General features: G+C 46.6%; 1 protein-coding gene across 1 annotated transcript in view; it reads right to left on the reverse strand.

The window, feature by feature from the left end:
• The window catches only part of ADRA1D (adrenoceptor alpha 1D), a 99389-nt gene that overhangs the window by 29788 nt on the left and 47983 nt on the right, over positions 1-21618 (reverse strand). Inside the window, exon 2 of the mRNA XM_034641607.1 lies at positions 152-587. Within this exon, the coding sequence (XP_034497498.1) occupies positions 152-587 (436 nt within the window). The remainder of the gene's footprint in view (positions 1-151; positions 588-21618) is intronic.

The following is a 21618-nucleotide window of genomic DNA, read 5'->3' on the forward strand; positions in this document are numbered from 1 at the left end:
GCTGGCGGCGGAGTCGGGCCGGAGAGCCGGGGCCGGCGACGCGCGCCGCTCTCTGAGCGTGCCCAGGCGAGCGGGCAGAGCGGCGGCTCAGGGGCCGGGCAGTGCAGGCAAAGCCACTGCGGCGCTCTCTACCGGGCGCGGGGGGCGGGACGGAGGAGGGGCAGCGCCGGGAAGGAGGAGGGGGCGGCCGGCGCCGAGGGAGGGGGCGCCCCGCGCGCGGGGAGAAGGGGCAGCGCGAGCCCGGCGAGCGGCAATTCCGGGGTCCGGAGGGATCTCGGCGCTGGCGCCCGCTCCGACCCCGCGGCAAACCACCCCTGCCTCGCCGCGGGTGCCCACGACCGTCCTCTCTTCTCGCCGTCAGCTCCTCGCCCCTTCCCGCGCCGCTCCCGGGCCGCTTCCCCTTTCCCCCTCCGCCGCGTCCCCTTTCCTCCCGCCCTTTCCCCCAGCCTCTCGGTCACTCGTTGGTGCCCTTGGGCGCGCGGGAGCGGAGACGGCGCGATTCCCGGGTCCCGGGGTTCCCGGGCTCCCGGGCTCCCGGGCTCCCGGCTCCGGCCGCCAGAGAGCAGCAAGCACCTGGGATCTGCGGACTGCGGACCGGAGCGCGCAATACGGCGGCGATCGCCTCCTGGGACTGCCTGGAGGGATCTGCCGCACCTCCTTGCTCCTCTCCAGCCACTGGCCCGGCCAGGGCCTCACCCACCTCTGTCCAGTGCGGTGGAGTGAAGAGAGCCCCGGGAGGGATCAGATGCCAGTGCTGGTCTGTGATGGGAAAAGGAACAAGAGACTATTTGGTTATGGCTCTCGGACCCTGCCCACCACCCATGGGTTTGCATTCACCAACTTCGGCATTGTTACTTGACTCCATATCAGACGTTGGAATAGAACTTCCTTGTTAAACTAAATAAGTGGCCTTCTGGGGAGGGAGGGTTTAAGTGCTGGAGGGTGGGAAAGGGCACTTGGCCCCATGGTTAAAGAGTGGGGGGGGGGCTGGCAGACTGGCTGGCTCCATATCTGCGCTGTGTACCATATGAGCTCTTTGACTTCTTTGTGTCTCAGTTCTTCATCTGTAAAAGGAGGATAAGAGTAGTGTCTATTTAGCGATGGGAACATTAAATTAGTTAATGTGAGTTAAGACCCAAGAGCAGTGCCTGGGTTTTTTGGCTGCGTGGGACTTGGCAGGGCAGGATTTGGACACGGAGGACAGAGGGCAGGGGATGTGTGGAACTGGTTTGAGCGGGGGACACAGGTGGAGGGTTGGATTTCAGGAGCTTCTTGCTAACTAGCGGGACTGGGTAAGGAGAGGCAGAAAGAGATCATTCATTTGACCTAAAATTACTAACCAGGGCGTCATGCTGACACGTTGGGTGGCAGGGGGAAGGGAATTGCAGGGAGGGTCATAGCGCTAGATGAGGAAGGCTTGAGCTGTGCCAGGGAGGTGAGGGTCCATTTGGAGAGGTGTCTGGGAAGAGGTGGAGAACTCAGGGCCTTGGTGCCCACTAGCTGTGAATGACCGGGGCAGGGTGTTGAAGAGACCTAGATGCGAAGGTGCTTTGGAGAAAAAGCAGAAAATGGTGCAAAAGTTGAGAGTGGGTAACTCCCTCTCATCCTGACCTCCCCAGCCCAGGAAGCTAAAGCTTTTAGAGTCCTAGCTTAGAAACAGCTTTTCCAAGGCCCTCAGTTTCCCCATTACTTCATCCGTCTTTTACTTGGGTCTTTGAGAATTTACTATAGAAGAGTAGGCATGAAGGCAAGGGGAGCCCTGCTGGTCTTTCGATCCAGTGGTGAGGCTTGATTTAAGATAGATCCCTAGCACCTGTGATGGTCTCCCCTCCTTTGTGAGACCCCTTTAGAGCGAGCATAAGGAAAAAAGAGAAGTTCATCCCACAACAGAAGTTAACTCCTAGGCTGATAAACCTGGACGTCAGCTCCTGCGAGAGGTCCTGCGGGGTTTGAGGAGATCTGGATCTCCTCCCCTCTCGTAAATATGGTGCAGGCAGTTGTCACTTGCAGAGTCAGAATGCTGAATGGGGGAGGATGCTGATGGAGAAGGCATTCCTCATGGGTATCCTGTTTTGGGGGACCAGTGGTCCTCAGTTCTTTCCCACCCCACCAACCTTTATTTGTTCATTCAACACAAATTAAACAACAGCTATATGCCAGCAACTGTTCTGGGCACTGGGGAGAGGATGTTGAATAAAGTGAAGTCCCTCCTGGGGCTCAAGTTCAAATGGCAGAAAAGGTAGCTAAGCATTAGGAGGAGAGCTGTCCCATTGTTATGGACCGAAGTTTTCTCTGGCTTTGATATCTGAGTCGTGGACACTCTCTTCAATTAAATCTTCAAAGAAAAGCCAAATGCAGAGGAACTTTTTCCCAGCACATCCGCACCTCTGAATAGCAGTGGAGTCTGAAGGGGTAAAAATCGCGCATGTCATTGGAAGACACGGTTAAAGCTGCCATTTGCCAGGATCAGTCCCCTATGAAGAACATGGACATCCATTCTATTCTTCAGCTGCAAATGAGTCTCTAGCCCTAGCCTGACCTTTCAGTTAACTATGGCTTGCCCCTCCCTCTGGCTACTACGAGACCCATAATCCCGACTGACCCACAACCTAAGCCTTTCTGTTGCCCCTAATGACGTCATTCACTCCAGTTATATCCTGTGGTCAGGGCTCGGGGCTACCTTCTCTCATCCTCAAGACCGCAGAGTTTGGTGCTTAGGATTGGCACCTCTCGATGGTCCTGGGTCAGAAAGTATGTGGGGGAAAGGATGCCCTTTGCAAGGAAGGAGATACTTGGTAATCTATCCTCCCAGCCCGATCCCTCTGTCAACTGAGGCTGCAGAGGACTTGAGGCCAGGTATGATTTGATTATTTATGCTAATTTTTGGTTAAAATTAATGGAGTTGGAGGTTAGTGGTTTTATTTCCCATCACGGCGGTGATGCAGAGGTTGGGGACCAGCGCCAATAGGATGACATCCTACTCAGCCTGGCAAGCGGCCCACTGCTCTGTGGACCCTTGGAGTGGCTGTTTGCTTTGCAGCTGTGTTTGCTTCTGCTCCTAAGAGATACTTTTTTGTCTCTTTTTATGTTCTTTAGGGGAGGAAATAAGCTGGGAAGCAGGACATTGGACAAAGTTGGAAGATACACTAGGGTGGAAAACGCCCCGAGCGGGGCAGGGATTAGTTGCGGTAGGTTAAAAGCTGAACCAAACAACCCCCAAATGTCAGTGGCTTAGCACAATGACACTTTAATTCTCATTTACTCAACATCCAGCATGCATGTACCTACCTGGTCGGCAGCTCTTGTGGACAGATCTCCATGAGGCAACTCAGGGATCCAGGGTCTTCCCAATGCTTCCTCCACTTTCTCCCAGAGCGGGGGAATTCTCCAGGATCCTAGAGACTTCTTCTAAATTGTCAACATCCAGAACAGAGGGGGAGCGTGGAGGATTCTGTGCACATTTTAGAAGCCACACCCAACACCTCTGTCTGAGCCCACAGCCCCACTTAGATGCAAGGTGGAGATGTGATTCGGCCAAGTGCCCAGGAACAGGGAACAGATTTGGTGACCATCCAGCCTGCAGGACGGCAGGAGTCCCGGGAAGACTTGATTTGGGCATTAGTCAGGCAATCCTCACGGATGGATTGTGAAAAGAGCAGGTAGATTGACTGCTGTGAACCCCAGCTAACGCTCCACCCTGGCCCATTGGGTGCTTTCGTGTGGCTACTCCTTTCTGACCAGGCCCACCATGCACACTTCTAGCACAGCTCGCTAAAAAAACGTGAGAGTTGGTAATACCATTTGGGAATGAGCTGATGATGGTGACAATTCCAACTCATTCAGCTCTGTGGTGTGCAAGGAGACCAAAGTGGGCAGTGGAGACAGCTAGCATGGCCTTCACCTTCACGGAGAGTTAGCAATCCCTTTCTAGCAGAATCTACCCAGTGCCAATGGGAATCTCTCACCTTCCTTGCCTAGAAGTCTACTCCTATAATCTGGGTCTCCTAACTCCAAGAAACAGTATTTCTCATTACATCACATTGTCTTTGTACCTCCCCGTACAAGTGATAACAAGCGCACTACCCCCTCCGGGCCCCTGAGATCAGATTACCCATTGTGGGTAATGCGAGGAGTGGGGAAGGCGGTCCCGTCCGTAGGGATATTCTGTGGGAATGAAAAGAAAGATGAGAAAGTTCCAGGGATAAACTTTGCTAACCTGACAAATTCTCTGACCCCCAAACAGAGCGGCAAATGCTAATGAGGGAGATTTCCTAACACAGAATGAAAATAGGCCAGTCAACTCAGAGGAAGTGGCCTATAATCAACTTGAGAGGCCAGGCAGGGTTGCAAGACTCCAATCCCAATTAGGGAGGCTGAGACAAGTCCTGCTGGGATGTCAACCTTCCAGCTCACAAATAAGATGGCCCAAAGCCATTTTCCATTTCCTTTCTCCTGGGCCAAGATTCTCTGGAGAAGACAGTGAAGAAAGGAGGGTTTCCCTTGATAATGATTCCCTGGAGGAATGGAAGGTGGAGGAAACAAGAATATCCCAAGTGCCCCAGGAAAAATATTAGGAAGTGAGACTGGCCTTCCCCGCATTGGTGTTCTCTGTGCCTTATCCCTCGGGCTCCTACCACTTCCACCCTCCTCTCTCTTCTGTAGGTTAGTCATTGATTCTTGGATCCTCCCTATCCCCATAAATGTAAAATGGTGACATAACTGTCCCACGTGGGGATTAAGTGTCTGCAGAAATCCCACTCACCTCCTCCTTTGGGGCCTCGTTGTCTTTGATTTGTTTCTCTGCAGCGTTCTGTAATTTCATTGCTTACCTGTGGTGCCTGGAGATAGTGGCCTTCTTGGGATTTTCAGTGATTGTGACATGTTTGTCTCATTGTGTCCAGCAGCGAGTGCAAGCCTGGGCTCTTGAAGTTGCTCAGTGAGTTTGTTCAGTTGGTGGATGAATGCGTGAATCAACAAATGAACACAGGAAGGACTGCACACCCCTAAGTGTCACTGAGGGTTAGAATGTACGTCTCTGTCCCTGGGTGCCAGCCTTTCCCAAGAGGTGACTAGGGACTTCACACATTCTGGGGCGCCTGGACTGTTTATGGTGGGGGTGGGCGCCTTTCTTCCAGGAGGAGCACTTCTGGGAGGCACCAGCAGGAGCTGGATGGGGACATGCCCCTGCTCCCAAAAGGGAATAGAAAGGGCCTCGAGTTGGAACGTGTCTGACATGTTCCTGTAGTTTTTGGCTTGGGCTCTTGTCTAGGGCCTCAGGCCTTTGAAGGAAGGTGGTCATTGGACACTGCAGGACCCAGTGACTTCTCTGATCTGGGCAGAAGGCCGCTCTGGGTCTCTACATACATAGCAGAGGAACATCGATGGCTCGGTCAGCTAATACCCATTTGAAATCATCTGGTCCCACCAACTGGCCACTGTAAGAGTACCAGAGATTATGTGGGGAAAGGTTACAAACAGATTTTTTCCCCCATTCTTCCTTTTGAAAATCAGAGGCTAAAGGTTGGTGTTTTATAATGGCCTCTTTGAATCCCTGCAGAGATCTGTTCTTTGATGGCTTAGCTAGGATCATAACTTTGTGTCGAGGGTTGAATGGTGGTTCCCCAAAGGATATGTCCACGTCCTAATCCCTGGAACCCGTGAATGTTACCGTCTTCAGAAATAGAGTCTGTGCAGATGTAACTAAGGGAAGGACTTTGAGATAAGGAGATCATCTGGATTATTCAAGTGGCCCCTAAACTCAATGATAAGGATCCCGATAAGAGTGAGCTGGAGGGAGATGAGGCACACATACACTGAGGAGAAAGTTATGGGAAGACAGAGGCAGAGAATGGAGTGATGTGACCCCAAGCCAACGAAGGCCAAAGATGGCCAGCTGCCACAAAAAGCTGGAAAAGTCAAGGAAGGGATTCTCCCCCGGAGCCCTTGGTGGGAGTGTGGCCCTGCCAACATCTTCCCCACTCTGTAGTGGGGGTTGGTAAGTCCAAAATCTGTAGTGCAGGCTATGAATTCAGATGTGAATTGAAGTCCGAAATCTGTAGGGCAGGCCAGTGGGCTGGAAACCCAGGTTTTCAGAATGCAGAATTTCTTCTTCCTTGGGAAACCTCAGCTCGTGCTCTTCACCCATCCCACCGAGCGCATGAAGCCCACCCACATTATCAAGGTCATCTCCTTTATTTAAAGTCCCCTGATGGCTGATGTTTGCTACCTCTCCGGAACACCTTCACTCACACATCTAGATGGGTGTCTGAAACACAAACAGCCCCACAAACAACAGGACACCAGAGCCTCGCTTTTCGTCTTTTGCGTGATGGAATCGTGACCCGATAGGTTTTTATTACAAAAGTCTCAGGTGTGATTTTTAGGGGATCTTGCTCTACTTTGGGGTCCCGTTGGTAACCCTCAGGTTCGCTGTGGTTAGAAAGAACCACGTCAGTTTAGTTGGCTTCTGTCATCCGGGACTCAGCACTGAGGTGCTGACCAATGTGTATAAAATTGGTAACAGCTCGGGTAACCCGGGCTCACATGCACCCAAACGAATTCTCAACTCTTCTACGAATAGTCGCTGGTCTTCTCTGGGTTTAGGGAAACCTTTAATTATAGTTACAAATTCAGTTCTGGTTTCTTAGTAACTGGCTGTAGTCCAGTTCTGGTTAGTTAATTAATTAATTAATTCTGCAATGATCTGCATACCTGGCTCTTGGCGGGCATGAACCTTTAGAGGTTACTGGCATTTAAGGATCTTAGGAGTTGTTGGGGAAAGCGTAGGAGCTGGGCAGGGGAGGAGGACGGAGGAGTCACGGGTGGCATGGAGGGGGAGCAGTGGAAAGGTAAGGGGGAAGAGGAAGGGCTGCAGCTAGGGAAGTAACTGGAGGACAAGGACGGAGAAGACGAAGGACAACAAGTCGAGTTTGCTGTTCCTTAAGTTTTCAAATTGCTCATTAGCTTTGGTCAGAGAATCTTTCAGTGAAGCAATGTTTAAATCAGAATTTCCTTTGGGGACCTCTGCACACTGATCAAAATATCTTTCTTATTCCTTTTGTTTTCTAGAGTGTCTCTCAAATGAGCAATTTTGTGCAAGTCACATGTTCCCCGGAGTGGCCACTGACGGTCCAAATGATCCTGGGTGCATTTAGGCCATTTAGAAAGACAGGCACAAGAATTTGGATTCTAATGAGAAGAATCTGTCAGAGGCAGGGCTTTTCCTGGAGGAGGAGAGGACTTGGATGACCCTTGAGAGCTGGCAGTGGTCTGTAGAAAGGTGATGCTTTGACACCTTGTGTCTTTGGGACCTCAGTCTGACGGTTGGCTGTCTCCAAATGCAGACCTGACCATTTGCACTCCCTAGGGAAAACCGGAGAGAAGACTCTCTCCGGACAAGGTATTGAGATGGAAGGAGAACCTCACCCAGCGTTACCGGTGGCCCACAGCGGTTTGTCCGAATGGATTCCGGTGTGGTGAGAACCACACACTCACCGCTCTACGAGGCTGGCTTGATCTACAGCCGATAAGGGGCCTCTGCCTGTGCTGTGCTCTGTGAGTCTCCGTTGGGTGACCAATTTTGGCAAAACAGCACCAAGTGGAAGAACAAAAGAGAGCAAAAGAGATGAAGAGGAATGGCCCAATTCCCCCAAGGATGCAAACAAAGGAGACCCAATCAAAACACTTGGGCACTACACCGATAATCAGTGTCTAAGGACTCAATGCAAAGGGAGGGGAGTTCAGACTAAGTGCTGCCCCCCGCACCCCCACCCTCCGCCATGTGGATTTGATGAGTCATGAGTAGCAAGGCACCAAGGTCTCAAGGGTTGTCTGCACATAACGCACCCGGCCGAGGCCTGGGGTCTGCGGTGATGGGCAGTGCAGACTGTGTCCCGTTGGGCCCTCCAGGAAAACCGTGGACATAAATGAAGGCTCCTAGATGAGAACACACAGAGGCTGTTTATTCAGAGACTATTGTTGCCAGGGAGTCAGCCACCATTACTTGCATTTGTCAGGGACTTAAAGGCAGGCGGGGAGTGGGAAAGTGTTCTAGCACAAAGAGAAAGGAAGGCTTCAGGTGTGCTGCGATTGGAGGTTGTTGGCACGGGGACACTGGAAGCAGGGCATCTTATGTGATTGGCGGGGAGCATCTTTGCCTTTATCTGGTGGGTCCTGGGTTGGAAGCAGGTGCATGAAATCAAGAAGCTAGAAGTCCCTGAATAATTCCTGACCATTCCAGGCCAAGTGCTGTGAGCATCTGGCTTCCTGGGCTGGTTGTTGCAGATCGTGGGTAAGAGTTCTATTGTCATATATGGTCTGGCCGTGGTCCATTTGTATATTCAGGTTCTCAGGAGATATTGGTGTCTTGCCCCAGCACGTTCACAGTATGGGCAAGGAAATCAGACGGACATTGAAGGGCAAGACTGTGTGCGCCTGGAATCAGGGGGCCCCTCTGCGGCAAGGTTGAGGGGTTAGGCTGTGCACAGGTGGCTGGTCAGAGCAGGCTGATGGGGTTGGCCAATGGCTTCCTTCTGAGAGTAGGTTACCAGTGGAGGACTGACCCAGGGATTCTGGTCTTAACTCTGACCAGCCCTGATTTAAGCTCTTCCTACTTTCTAAACATCTCCTTTGACATTAAGAGACCTTCTCCAGCTTCACCTGGTACCTTTGGGGGAGTACTTTTAGGTATATTATAAGGTTGGAGAGGAAGTGGTATGGTTTTGATAATAGGGGGCTAGGGCCAAATTACAGCCTGTAGTCTCTCCCTGCTGTGTGGGAAAAGCATTGTCACACCTGCACAAAGGTGCTTTGACAGTCACATCCTCTGACAAGCCAGAGCTGCCCCTGTGCCATTGTGTTAAGAAGCAAGATGCTGTGACACCACAAGTTTCTCAGGTGGGGAAGGGTGAGGAGCTGGTGGGAATTATAGGGGCTTTGTTCCTTTCATTGTTCTATTTTATGCATCTCCTTCCCCTTGGAAGGCCGGCTCTAGGAATAACTATAATTCCTAATCTCCAATTATTGTGAATCTAGGGGCCATGAGATTCTGCCAACAAAACCCCACTTACTGGCTTGTCACAGTGCCTGAAAGCCCACATCCTGGCTCCACTCTGGTTGATCATTGCCTTCCATTCCCTCATTCATTCATTCATTCATTCATTCGCAAATATTACAAGAGTGCACTATGCATCAAGCACTTTGCTGGGCGTGGGGGTAAAATGTTGAGTAAGAGAGAGCCTTGACTTCCCTGGATACCGTAGTCTATCATGGGAGACAGGTGATAAGACGCAAAAGTGCAATGAGTCTGGTGCAATGAGGAACAGACACAGGACACTGTGACAGGACCGTGCAGGGCACTGGGCAACATTGGTGGGGTGGTGAGGTCAAGCGTCTCTGAGAGAATGTCATTTCAACTGAGACTGGATTTTTAGAAATACTGAGTTCATGAAGAATAGACAAATGCATCTCAGACAGAAGAGAAACGTGTAGAAAATTCTCAGTCCAGGACAATTTGGCATTCCTGCCACCCAATGAAGGCTGGTGAGCTTGGAGCTCAGGGAGTGAGGATTGAGGGCGTGAGTTGCAGCTAGAGAGGAAGCTGGGGGCCGTCGGGAGATGCAGAAAGGTGTCTACATTTAATTTCAGTGGAATATTTGAATCAATGGAATATTTTCCAGGAAACTTTTTATTAAAGCATAAGGTACGGAGAGAGACCTGCATAAATCATGGGTGAATAGCTTGCTGAATTTTCACGAAGTAAACGCACTTGTGTCACCATCACCCAGATGAAGAAATAGTATGTTACCCCTACTCCTGTCCCATGGGAGGCTGCCAGGGGGCATCTGGACCTTCTCAATTGCCTGGTCCTTGTGTGGCCTCTTGGTCAGGAGCTCCTGCAGGATTGTCACTGTTCCTTAGGGGCCTCCCCTGGGCTGATGGCACGGTTCATGGTTGCCTCTTTCACTAGACTTGAGGCTGCCTGAGGACAGGGGCATATCTGTTCTGTTAACCCTTGAGTCCCCACTCTGGGCTTGGATCACTTGTCATGACTGACCCACTGACCATCTGAGGTAGAGACCACTCTTTTGGCTGCGAAAACCCCCCCAGGGGTAGGCAGTCACTTCCCGTTTCCCCACACTGACCCTCCCCCATCCTGGGCAATCACTCTTCTTTTTTTTTTTAAGATTTATTTATTTATTTTAGAGAGAGTGCGTGAGCGTGAGTGGGGGGAGGGGCAGAGGGGGAGAGAGAGAGAATCTCAAGCAGACTCCCCGCTGAGCACAGAGCCTGCTCCAGGGCTCTATCCCAGCACCTTGAGATCATGACCTGAGCTGAAATCACGAGTGGGACACTTAACTGACTGAGCCCCCCAGGCGCCCCTCAACTACTTTTTATCTTTTATAGATTTTGCCTATTCTGAACATTTCATTAAAATGGAATCATGGGATTGGCTTCTTTCACTTTACGTAGTATTTTAAAGATCCGTCTGTGTTTTGGTATGTTCCAGTGCTTTACTCCTTTTGTGGCTGAACGTTATTTCGCTCCATTTAAAGACACTGATTTAAAGTCTTTTCTGACAAGTTCATCATCTGGGTTTACTCCAGGGCAGTCGCTACTGATCGCCTTGTGTCCTGTGTATGGGTCCAACTTTCTTATTTCTTGGCATATCTCCTAGTTTTTTTTTTTTTGTTGTTGAAAGCTGTACATTTAAAATAATACAATACGGGGGCGCCTGGGTGGCGCAGTCGTTGGGCGTCTGCCTTCAGCTCAGGGCGTGATCCCGGCGTTCTGGGATCAAGCCCCACATCAGGCTCCTCTGCTATGAGCCTGCTTCTTCCTCTCCCACTCCCCCTGCTTGTGTTCCCTTTCTCACTGGTTGTCTCTATCTCTGTCAAATAAATAAATAAAATCTTTAAAAAAAGATAATACAACACGGCAGGTCTGGAAATTGGATTCTACCCCAGTGTTGGTTCTTGCGGCTGTTTGTTGTAGAAACTGTTGTTTGCTTAATGACCTTTCTGAACTAAGTTGGGAAAGTCTGTATTCTCTGTCATGTGTGGCCACTGAAGTCTGTGTGTGGTTAGGTTAGTGGTCAGCTAATGATTGGACAGAGCATTTTAAATGCCTGGAAACAAGTCTTACGGTCTTTGCCAAGGGGCTCTGGGTACATATTGGGGCCCACTTTCAACACTCAACCAGACCATGCACACCCCTTCCTTAGCCTTCACTTGTGTGTGTAAATGCTTAGAGTTAATCAGAGGTGAGAGCTTAGGGCCTTCTCGGGACATTCCCGAGCTTGTGCCCAGCCTTATACACCCATGTGATCTTCCAGACCCCCAGGAATATGTCAGGGATTTTCAAAGTACCTGTGGATATCTCACTCCTTTTAAGTTTTTTTGTTAGCCCAGTATTGCTCCAACTGTTACCCACCACCGTGGGTCATGTTAAAGTTAGACATTTGCTTTTAATTGTTTTCAGTGCTCCCCCCGCAAGGGGGAATAAAGCTTTTCATTCTTTTTCCCCTGGGAAAGCACCGATTCAGGTCAAAGACAGCGAAACTTGTAAGTGGGATCTTCCAAAATTAACCAGACAGGTCAAATAATGATAATTCTTTAGGATGGTGGCTTTGAAAGGGCTCCAACCCTGTTTTGTTCCTTCTGGTGGCTGCCAGGCTGCTACTTTTCATTGCGAGTGTGGGCTGTTATTTTTTTTTTTTTTAAGACTATTTGGAGCCGGAGAGTGGGGAATGGGATGAGGGCACGTTATCATGCCACACAGCTCACTGTTCCAAATGAGATTCGGCTGGTTTTCTTTGAATACGTGCTCTGTTAATAATAAACTCAGGTTAATTTGCAGAGTTCTGGAAAAGTTGATTCTGATCATTTTGCTTTTACAGAGGAGAGAATTTTCAGAGAGCCTCACTCTGCCATTTTTGCCGGTGGCCCCTCCTTGTGATACTCTGTAACGTATTCATCTAGGCATTTTTCGATGTTCTTTTTTCTGTGTTTCTGTTTTTTGTGCTCTTTTTTTCTGTAGCAAGTGTACATTATAGGTTGTGTTGGATACTCACAGGTCGTGCTGTATACTTCCTGTTGCATCACATGAGGGATTGCGTAATAGCCACTTGTCACATTCTTAGGAAGTTAAGACTCAGCTGTGGGTTTAGGAGTTGACAGCCTGGTCTGTCTGTTACAAAGTTTCCCCACAAACTTCACTTGAAGATTTGTGTAGTCATTTGTTGCCTAGACTTGTTATTTTTTCTGGGCTTGTGAAATCAGGAGTTTTCGAAATCTGTCATTCCTTCTGCATTGATGAGCTGTGATTCCTCTATGAAGAACTTTTATCAATTTTTTGGTTATTCTGAAATACAGTTCACAAGGAAAAAGGATAGAAACTTGATTCTTTGGCTTTCATTTTTTTTTAAACTGTGATAATATTTACAGGTAACATAAACCCTTTTTGAACCTGACATGGAATTTACACGTTTAAGTGAAAATTACACGTTTAAGTTCAGGAGTGTTGAGTACATGCATGCTGTTGCCCTGGTAACCACCATTCTACCTTTTACGAACTGACTACTTCAGACACCTCATATAAGAGGAATCATCCTGTATTTATCTTTATATGACTGCCTCATTTCACTTAACAAAATGTCCTCATTTCACTCAACACGTCGTCAAGGTTCACACATGTTCTAGCATGTGACAGGATTTCCTTCTTTAAAAAAATTTTTTTTAAAGATTTTTTTTTTAAAGATTTTTATTTTTATTTATTCGACAGAGACAGAGACAGCCAGCGAGAGAGGGAACACAAGCAGGGGGAGTGGGAGAGGACGAAGCAGGCGCCCAGCCAAGGAGCCTGATGTGGGGCTCAATCCCAGAACGCCGGGATCACGCCCTGAGCCGAAGGCAGACGCTTAACCGCTGTGCCACCCAGGCACCCCTTTAAAGATTTTGTTTATTTATTAATTATTTGAGAGAGAGCATGGAAGAGCATGAGCGGGGGAGGGGCAGAGGGAAAGGCAGACTCCCCATTGAGTAGGGAGTTTGATGGGCAGCTTGATCCCAGCACCCTGAGATCATGACCTTAGCTGAAGGCAGATGCTTAACCGACTGAGCCACCCAGGTGCCCCTCTTTTTTAAAGCTGAAGAGTATTCCATTGTATGAATAGACCACATCTGGTTTATGCACTCATCTGTTGATGGATAACTGGGTTGCTCTGTCTCTTAGCTGTTATGAATAGTGCTGCTATAAACATTGGTGTGCGAATATCTCTTCAAGATCCTGTTTTCAGTTCTTTTGGATATATGCCCAGAAGTGGGATTGCTGGATCATATGGTAGTTCTATTTTTAATTCTTTGAGAAACTCCCATACCATTTTCCATAGCAGCTGCACAGTTTTGCAGTCCAACCAACAGTGTGCGGAAGCTCCCATCTTTCTACATCCTCACCAACACTTGTTATTTTCTTTCTTTTAAATAGTAGCCACCCTAAGGGGTGCAATGTGGTTATCTCATTGTGGTTTTGATTTGCATTTCTCTGAGGTTGACGTTGATCCTTTTTTCATATGCTTATAGGCCATACAGGGTTTTTACTTAACTTTGAGTTTATATTTGTATCTCTTTTATCGTATGCTGAAAACCAGTTTGATTCCTTATAACTTTATCAGAATTACTTATTTGTTTTATCTTAACATATGTATGTATGTGTGTGTCTATGTAGATGTGTGTACATTTCAAGATAACAATACTGACATGGTTGCAGAATAACACACTCCCCACTCCCTAAAGATGTCTGTGTCCCAATCCCCAGAAACCGAATTTGTTATGTTTCATGGCAAGGGGAAATTAAGGTTGCAGATAGAATTGTTTACTAATCAGGTGACCTTAAGACAAGGAGAGCATTTTGGGTTATCCCAGTGGGCCAGAGGTAATCACAAGAGTCCTTAAATGGTGAGGAGGGAAGAAGAGTCCAAACCAGAGAGATACCTCATGAGAAATAGACTGGCCATTGCTAGCATTGAAGATGGAAGTGGGCCATGAGTCAAAGAATGTGGGAAGCCTCTAGAAGCTGGAAAATGCAGGAGAATAGGTTTCCCCTAGGACCTCCAGAAGGGAATGCAGCCCGGCCAATGCTTTGATTTGAAGCCACTGAGACCCATTTCAGACTTCTAACCTCTGGAACTGTAAGCTAATACATTTGCACTGTTTTAGGCTGTGATAATTTATTATAGCAGCACTAGGAAGCTCATACAGATTTTGGTGCCTGGATGCAAGGTGCTATGGAAACAAATACCTAAAAACGTGGACATGGCCTTGCAACTGGGCAATGGCTGGCAGCTGGGAGAATTTTTAGAGCATGATAAGAAAAAAAAAAACCCAAAAACCTCGATTGCCTTGAATAGATTGTTAATAGAAATACAGTTGTGAATGGCTCTGTTAGTGCTGACTCAGAAGGAAGTGAGAAGCTGGGTAATTGCTCAGAGGGTACCTGAACCATCACGAGCAGACCGTCGATAGAAACATGGATATTAAAAGAACTGTCGGTGAGGCTCAGATGGAAATGAGAAACACGTTCTTGGTAGCTAGTGGAAAGGGTATCAGCAGAAAGCACACTGAATTGGGTTATGCAGTTATGTGGAAAGCAAAACTTGTAAATGATGAATTTAGATATTTAGCTGAGATTTCCAAGCAGGGGGTTCCCCATGTGGTGCGGTTTCTTCCTTCTTATAGTGAAATGTAAGAGGAAAGAGCTAGGTTGAGAAAGGATTAAGCAAAAAGGAATCAGAGCTTGATCATTTGGGGAATTTTCAGCTTATCCAGGCTGCAAAAGAAGCTAAAATTAGGAGATTCACCGTCAGGAAACACACTCTGGAAAGAAATCGAAGGGTGTGGATGGACAACCTTTTGTTAGTGCCTTGGAGGGGTCACACTGTTCAGACTGTCCAGTCATACGGAGGGCTCCATGAAGGTGCGTGACTCACGGACCCCTCAGTCGGCTCAGCAGAAGCCAGGAATAGAGATGGGATTATGCAGGAAATTTTGGTAGGGGAGCCTCATGTCTAATGGAGCATCCCTGAGACAGACCCAGGAGATCCACAAGGCTCTTGCAAATTTATGTCAGCAGAAACACTGCTGGTACTGAGAAGCCGCACTGAAAGGTACAGAGAAAGGACAAAATGAAAGAAGACTGCGGGACCCCTCCCTCCCAAACTCTACAGGCGAGAAACAACCTGATAACACTACTGGACTGCAAACATGTGCTATTTTTCACAAAAGAAATAAAAGATGATTCCAAGGGTTGGGACCACGAATGAGAGAGGGTTATTCCTAGATCATGGAACCAAATGGAGTTTTTCTGGCTGGATTTTGAAATTGCTTGGGACATGGGATTTTTCCCCCCTTCCATTTTCTACTCCTTTGAACCAAATGTCTATAATTGTTATCTGATGCCTGTCCTTGCATTATACTTTAGGAGCAGATAACTTGCTGCTTGAGTTTCATAGGTTCACAGATGGAGGAGAGGAATTGTATCTAGAAGTATAATTACAAATGAGAACTTTGTGTTGTTTTAGACCACTAAATTTGTGGTCATTTGTTACCTCGAACAATAGGAAACAATTACTCCAACTTTACTGCCAACAATGAGACTGCTGCACACGGTTCAAGATTTCTTTGTTGTTCATTTTGCCTTTAGAATATAGCTCACTACATACACATGGTCAAAATACTATGTTTCTAAGACATTTGCAATATTTATCTTCTGTATGATTATTCTGCCAACCTTATATACAGTAGGGTCATTTAAGTTCCTTTTTTACTTTTAGAGATGCTTTCTTTCCTTTTGCATTAACTTATTTTTTAGGTTTTTTTTAAAATTTATTTGAGAGAGAGAGAAAGAGAGAGAGAGCACAGGAAGGGGCGTGGGGGAGAGAGAAACTCAAACAGACTCCCTGCTGAGTGTGGAGCTTGACATGGGGCTCGATCCCAGGACCCTGAGATCATGACCTGAGCTGAAATCAAGAGTCGGAGGCTTAACTGATTGAGCCACCCAGGTCCCCCCCTTTTTAAAATAATATGAAACATTGACACGATTCCAAAATTCCATTCCATCTCTCAAGTTCTCTCTTTCTCCTTATTGCTAACCATTTTAAAAATTAGTTTTTGGCTTACCTTCTGTTATGGATAGAATGTTTGGTTACTCCGAAATTCATATGTTAACATGAATGCAATGGGATGGTATGTGAAGAGGGGCCTTTGGGAGGTAATTAGGTCATGAGGTAGGGCTCTAATGATGAGATTAGTGCCCTTATAACAGGAGACAGGAGAGGTCTTGCTTCTTCCTTCTCCACTCCATGTGAGGACATAGCAAGAGGGAGCGGTCTACAAGCCAAGAAGTGGGCTTTTACTAGACACTCGCTCTACCAGCGCCTTGATTTTGGACTTTCCAGCGTCCAGCACTGTGAGGAATAAATACTTGTTGCTTAAGCCACCCAGTGAATCATGTTTTTATTAAAAGAGCCTGAACTAAGATACCTTCTTTTTGAATAAACACACACACACACACACACACACACACACACACTACTACCACCACTGACACTTTCTTCCATTTCTTACACACACACAGAAAATGATACCCATTATCTTATACCTTGCTTCTTTTTTTTTAAAACTTAAAATATTTCAGAGACCACTTTTTAAGTGTATATGCAGATCTTCCTTGTTGCTTTTTACGGCGCCAGGGTACCCATTGTACAGATGAACTGTAACTCGTGTAAGCACGTCCCTATTGTTGGATATTTAGATTGCTTCTGGTATTTCACTGTTACAAATAATGCAGCTGTGACTGGCTGTATTCCTACCTCTTGTTGTATTTTTGCTAGTGCAGCACTGGGATAGATTTCTAGAAGTGGGATAGCTGCATCAAAAAGTAAACGCGTATGTGAATTTTCCTGGGTATTGTCAGGGAAAGAGCTTTAAAAAAATGAATAGCTATCAGAAATTATTTGTGTGATGGCCAAGTCCAGAGTGTGACCTTAGAAATAGGTGGCTGAAGTAGATTAAGGGAGAGGAAGTGTCACAGTTAAGAGTAGGGGTTTGAGTGGGATACACACGTGGATGCTAAAATCGCAGGAACTAGAAATGCAAGGAATACTGTCCTCAGGTGCTTTGATTATTAGCAAATGAGAGGAGTGACTAGGAGGTAGACGGATGGCAGCAACAAGGAGCAGGAAAGGGTGACGAAGCCATATGACCCAGCGTGTCCAAGGACCTGGACTTTCAACCCGCTAGCGGGGAGGGCAGGGTCAGAACGCAAGCAGGACAGCTGCCTTCGTCAGTCTGGGCCACGATACAAGGTACCCTAGACTGGGCGGCTTTAACAACAAGCATGGATTCAGCACACTTCTGGAGGCTGGGAAGCCTGAGATCGAGGTGCCAATGGAGCTGGTGTCTGCTGAGAGGCCTCTTCCTGGTCAGCACATGGCCGTCTTCCTGTTGTATCTTCCTGTTAGAGAGCAGAGAGAGAGGGGAAGGAGGCTCTCTCTTGCTTTTCTTAGAAGGGAGCTAATTCCATTCATGAGGGCTCTACTCTCATGACCTAATTACCGGCTCCTAATACTGTCCCATTGGGAATTAGTATCCTAACCTAGGAATCTGGGGGCAGGCCACACACACATCCAGTCCATAGCATTTACCCAAGCCTGAGATGCTGGGGATGTGAGCGAGGAAGCCGGGAACCCCTAGAGAGGGCCTCAGGGAAAGAGTGTTCCAGGTGGCTGCTGGATTTGTTAAGCAGGAGGGGAGTGGAACGCCCTGAGAGGAGTGTCACAGCTCAGGAGTGCTTCTGGTGGAGTGGGAGGATGCCCTGGGTGTGTTTGGAAGAGCGGGAGGAGGGGGTTGCTTGCATCACTGAAAAGGAGGCCCAGGAAGTTATTGAACTGGGCCTTTGGGAGTTGGTGGAAGACTGATGGTAAATGAGACGAGAGACATAGTTGACTGCTCACCCAACATCCATCCCTCACTGGACCTTGCCTCCATTCCTCCTTCCTAATAGAGCTTTGTGGTGGTTTAGCTATCTTCAAGCCTTGTGCGTGTCCCTTCCCTAGTCTCAGGAAGTGGGTCCTAACTGGTTAGAGCCGTCCTAGAGATCCTGTTTTTAGACCCCATGTTTGGTGTAGGCGTTGGCAAGCAATGAAATTCTGTTGAATGGGAACAAGAGGATGTCTTCCGGAATCTTCTGGGAATTATTTTCTAGTTCTTTATAAAAGACACAAGGAGAAGATAACCACTCTTCTTCTTCTAGAAGTTATTGTTTCTGGTACGATGTTTGGAAATCCTGCAGCCATCTTGGGACCGTGAAGACTCGATGAGCAAGGTGATAAGCTGGGGCTGGCACGACAGCAAGATGGAAAGAATGTGGGTTCTTGATGACTGCGTGAGCTGCTGAATCAAGCAGCCAGGACGTGACCATGTTGTCACGGGAAACTATTAGCTTCATTCCTTAAACTGCTGAGGAAAGAAACTATTACTTTGAGTTGGGCTATCTTTTTATTTTCTTCTTTTTTTTTTTTTGTTGCACCCATAAATGTCAAAATGTCACAACTGATAACATGAGGCTTGAAGAGGTCGGGAAATGTACTTATTTGTCAAGACATATTACTATTCCCAACAGTATAGGGATTTGTCACTAAAGACATATTAAGAGACAGATATGTAGATTTTGTGTGTGTGTGTGTGTGTGTGTGTGTGTGTAGACTATTTCTCAAAGGATCCTGTCAAACTGGTAGTACTGCTCACGTCTGTGGAGAGAAATGCCTCAGGGGCAAGGGCGCCAGGGAGATACTTTTCAGTTTTGCATCTTACGCACTCATTATTTATTCGAGTAAGACGAGAACTCAATAGCACAAAATATGCATTGCAAGTGGAGAAGAACTTAAAGGACACTGCAGAAAAGAAAATTAGTGATGGATCAGGCAAACCAAAGAAAATCTAGAACGCCATGCAACAGGTCAAGAGATGAAATTGATGAGAGAGAAGATGATGTCTCTGAAGAGAAAGCATAGATCCCACCACAAACATGGAACAGATGCAAGAACTAAAGGCATAGGGGTGCCTGAGTGGCTCAGTCATTAAGTGTCTGCCTTCGGCTCAGGGTATGATCCCGGCGTTATGGGATTGAGCCCCACATCAGGCTCCTCTGCTGGGAGCCTGCTTCTTCCTCTCCCACTCCCCCTGCTTGTGTTCCCTCTCTCACTGGCTGTCTCTTGCGCTGTCAAATAAATAAATAAATAAAATCTTTAAAAAAAAAAGAACTAAAGGCATAAAAGGATACTTTTGAGATCAGAAATTGATGAAGATAAAAGAATTGTGATTAGACAGTATCACTAAGTCCAATAAAATATAACTAGACTGAATACAGATGTGTCTTTATTTATCCAACGGAGACACTTTCAAAAGTGTCAAATATTTATAAACATTTTCATACAATAAAATAATACATAGCTTTCTGAGAAAAGAAGAAAAGGAAGCTGGAGAATCTTGGGGAGACCATCCAGGGTATGGGATATAAAATCAAATATTCTAATTATTGAATACTTTTCTTATAGATATGNTTAGCTAATGTAAATCGCGTGCTACAGAATATCATCCATCTCTGTGTCGTTTTTTCTTAAGAAAAATTCCTAGAAATAGAATCCCTGGGATACAGGTTAGCACATTTTTTTTTAAATGATTTTTATATTATGTTAGTCACCATACAGTACATCCCCGGATTCCGATGTAAAGTTCGATGCTCCATTAGTTGCGTATAACACCCAGTGCACCATGCAATACGTGCCCTCCTTACTACCCATCATCAGTCTATCCCATTCCCACAACCCCCCTCCCCTCTGAAGTCCTCAGTTTGTTTCTCATAGTCCATAGTTTCTCATGCTTCATTCCCCCTTCTGATTACCCCCCCTTTCTTTATCCCTTTCTTCCCCTACCAATCATCCTAGATCTTATGTTCCATAGATGAGAGAAATCATATGATAATTGTCTTTCTCTGCTTGACTTATTTCACTTAGCATTATCTCCTCCAGTGCCGTCCATGTTGCAGCAAATGTTGAGAATTCGTTCTTTCTTATAGCTGAGTAATATTCCATTGTATATATGGACCACAGCTTCTTAATCCAGTCATCTGTTGAAGGGCATCTCGGCTCCTTCCATGATTTGGCTATTGTGGACAATGCAGCTATGNCATTGGGAACACTGCTGCTCTGAACATTGGGGTGCATATGGCCCTTCTCTTCACTACATCTGTATCTTTGGGGTAAATACCCAGTAGTGCAATGGCTGGGTCATAGGGTAGTTCAATTTTTAACTTTTTAAGGGACCTCCACACTGTTTTCCAGAGTGGCTGTACCAACTTGCATTCCCACCAACAATGTAGGAGGGATCCCCTTTCTCCACATCCTCTCCAACAATTGTTGTTTCTTGCCTTGTCTATCTTTGCCATTCTAACTGGCGTAAGGTGGTATCTCAGTGTGGTTTTGATTTGAATTTCCCTGATGGCTAATGATTTTGAACATTTTTTCATGTGTCTGTTAGCCATTTGTATGTCTTCATTGGAAAAGTGTCTGTTCATATCTTCTGCCCATTTTATGATTTGTTTATTTGTTTCTCGTGTATTGAGTTTGAGAAGTTCTTTGTAGATCTTGGATACCAGTCCTTTATCTGTGGTGTCCTTTGCAAATATATTCTCCCATTCCGTGGGCTGTCTCTTAGTTTTTTTGACTGTTTCCTTGGCTGTGCAGAAGCTCTTTATCCTGATAAAGTCCCATAAGTTCATTTTATCTTTTATTTCTCTTGCCTTTGGAGATGTGTCGTGAAAAAGGTTGCTCTGGCCGATGTCATAGAAGTTGTTGCCTATGTTCTCCTCTAGAATTTTGATGGATTCCTGTCTCACATTGAGGTCTTTCATCCATTTGGAGTTTATTTTTGTGTATGGTGTGAGAGAGTGGTCAAGTTTCATTCTTTTGCATGTAGCTGTCCAATTTTCCCAGCACCATTTATTGAAGAGACTGTCTTTTTTCCACCGGATGTTTTTTCCTGCTTTATCAAAGATTAGTTGCCCAAAGAGCCGAGGGTCCATTTCTGGGTTCTCTATTCTGTTCCATTGGTCGATGTGTCTGTTTTTGTGCCAGTACCATGCTGTCTTTGTGATCACAGCTTTGTAGTACAGCTCGAAATCCGGCATTGTGATGCCCCCAGCTTTGTTTTTCCTTTTCAACAGTTCCTTGGAGATTCGGGGCCTTTTCTGGTTCCATACAAATTTAAGGACTATTTGTTCCAGTTCTTTGAAAAATGTCCTCGGTATTTTGATCGGGATAGCATTGAAAGTGTAGATTGCTCTGGGTAGTATGGACATTTTAACTATGTTAATTCTTCCAATCCATGAGCATGGAATATTTTTCCATCTTTTTATGTCTTCCTCAATATCTTTCAAAAGTGATCTATAGTTTCTAGGATATAGGTCCTTTACGTCTCTGGTTAAGTTAATTCCAAGGTAACGTATGGTTTTTGGTGTTATTGTAAATGGGATGGATTCCCTAATTTCTCTTTCTTCAGTCTCGTT

Source organism: Ailuropoda melanoleuca, chromosome 13, assembly GCF_002007445.2.
Source record: "Ailuropoda melanoleuca isolate Jingjing chromosome 13, ASM200744v2, whole genome shotgun sequence".
Classification (NCBI taxonomy): domain Eukaryota; kingdom Metazoa; phylum Chordata; class Mammalia; order Carnivora; family Ursidae; genus Ailuropoda; species Ailuropoda melanoleuca.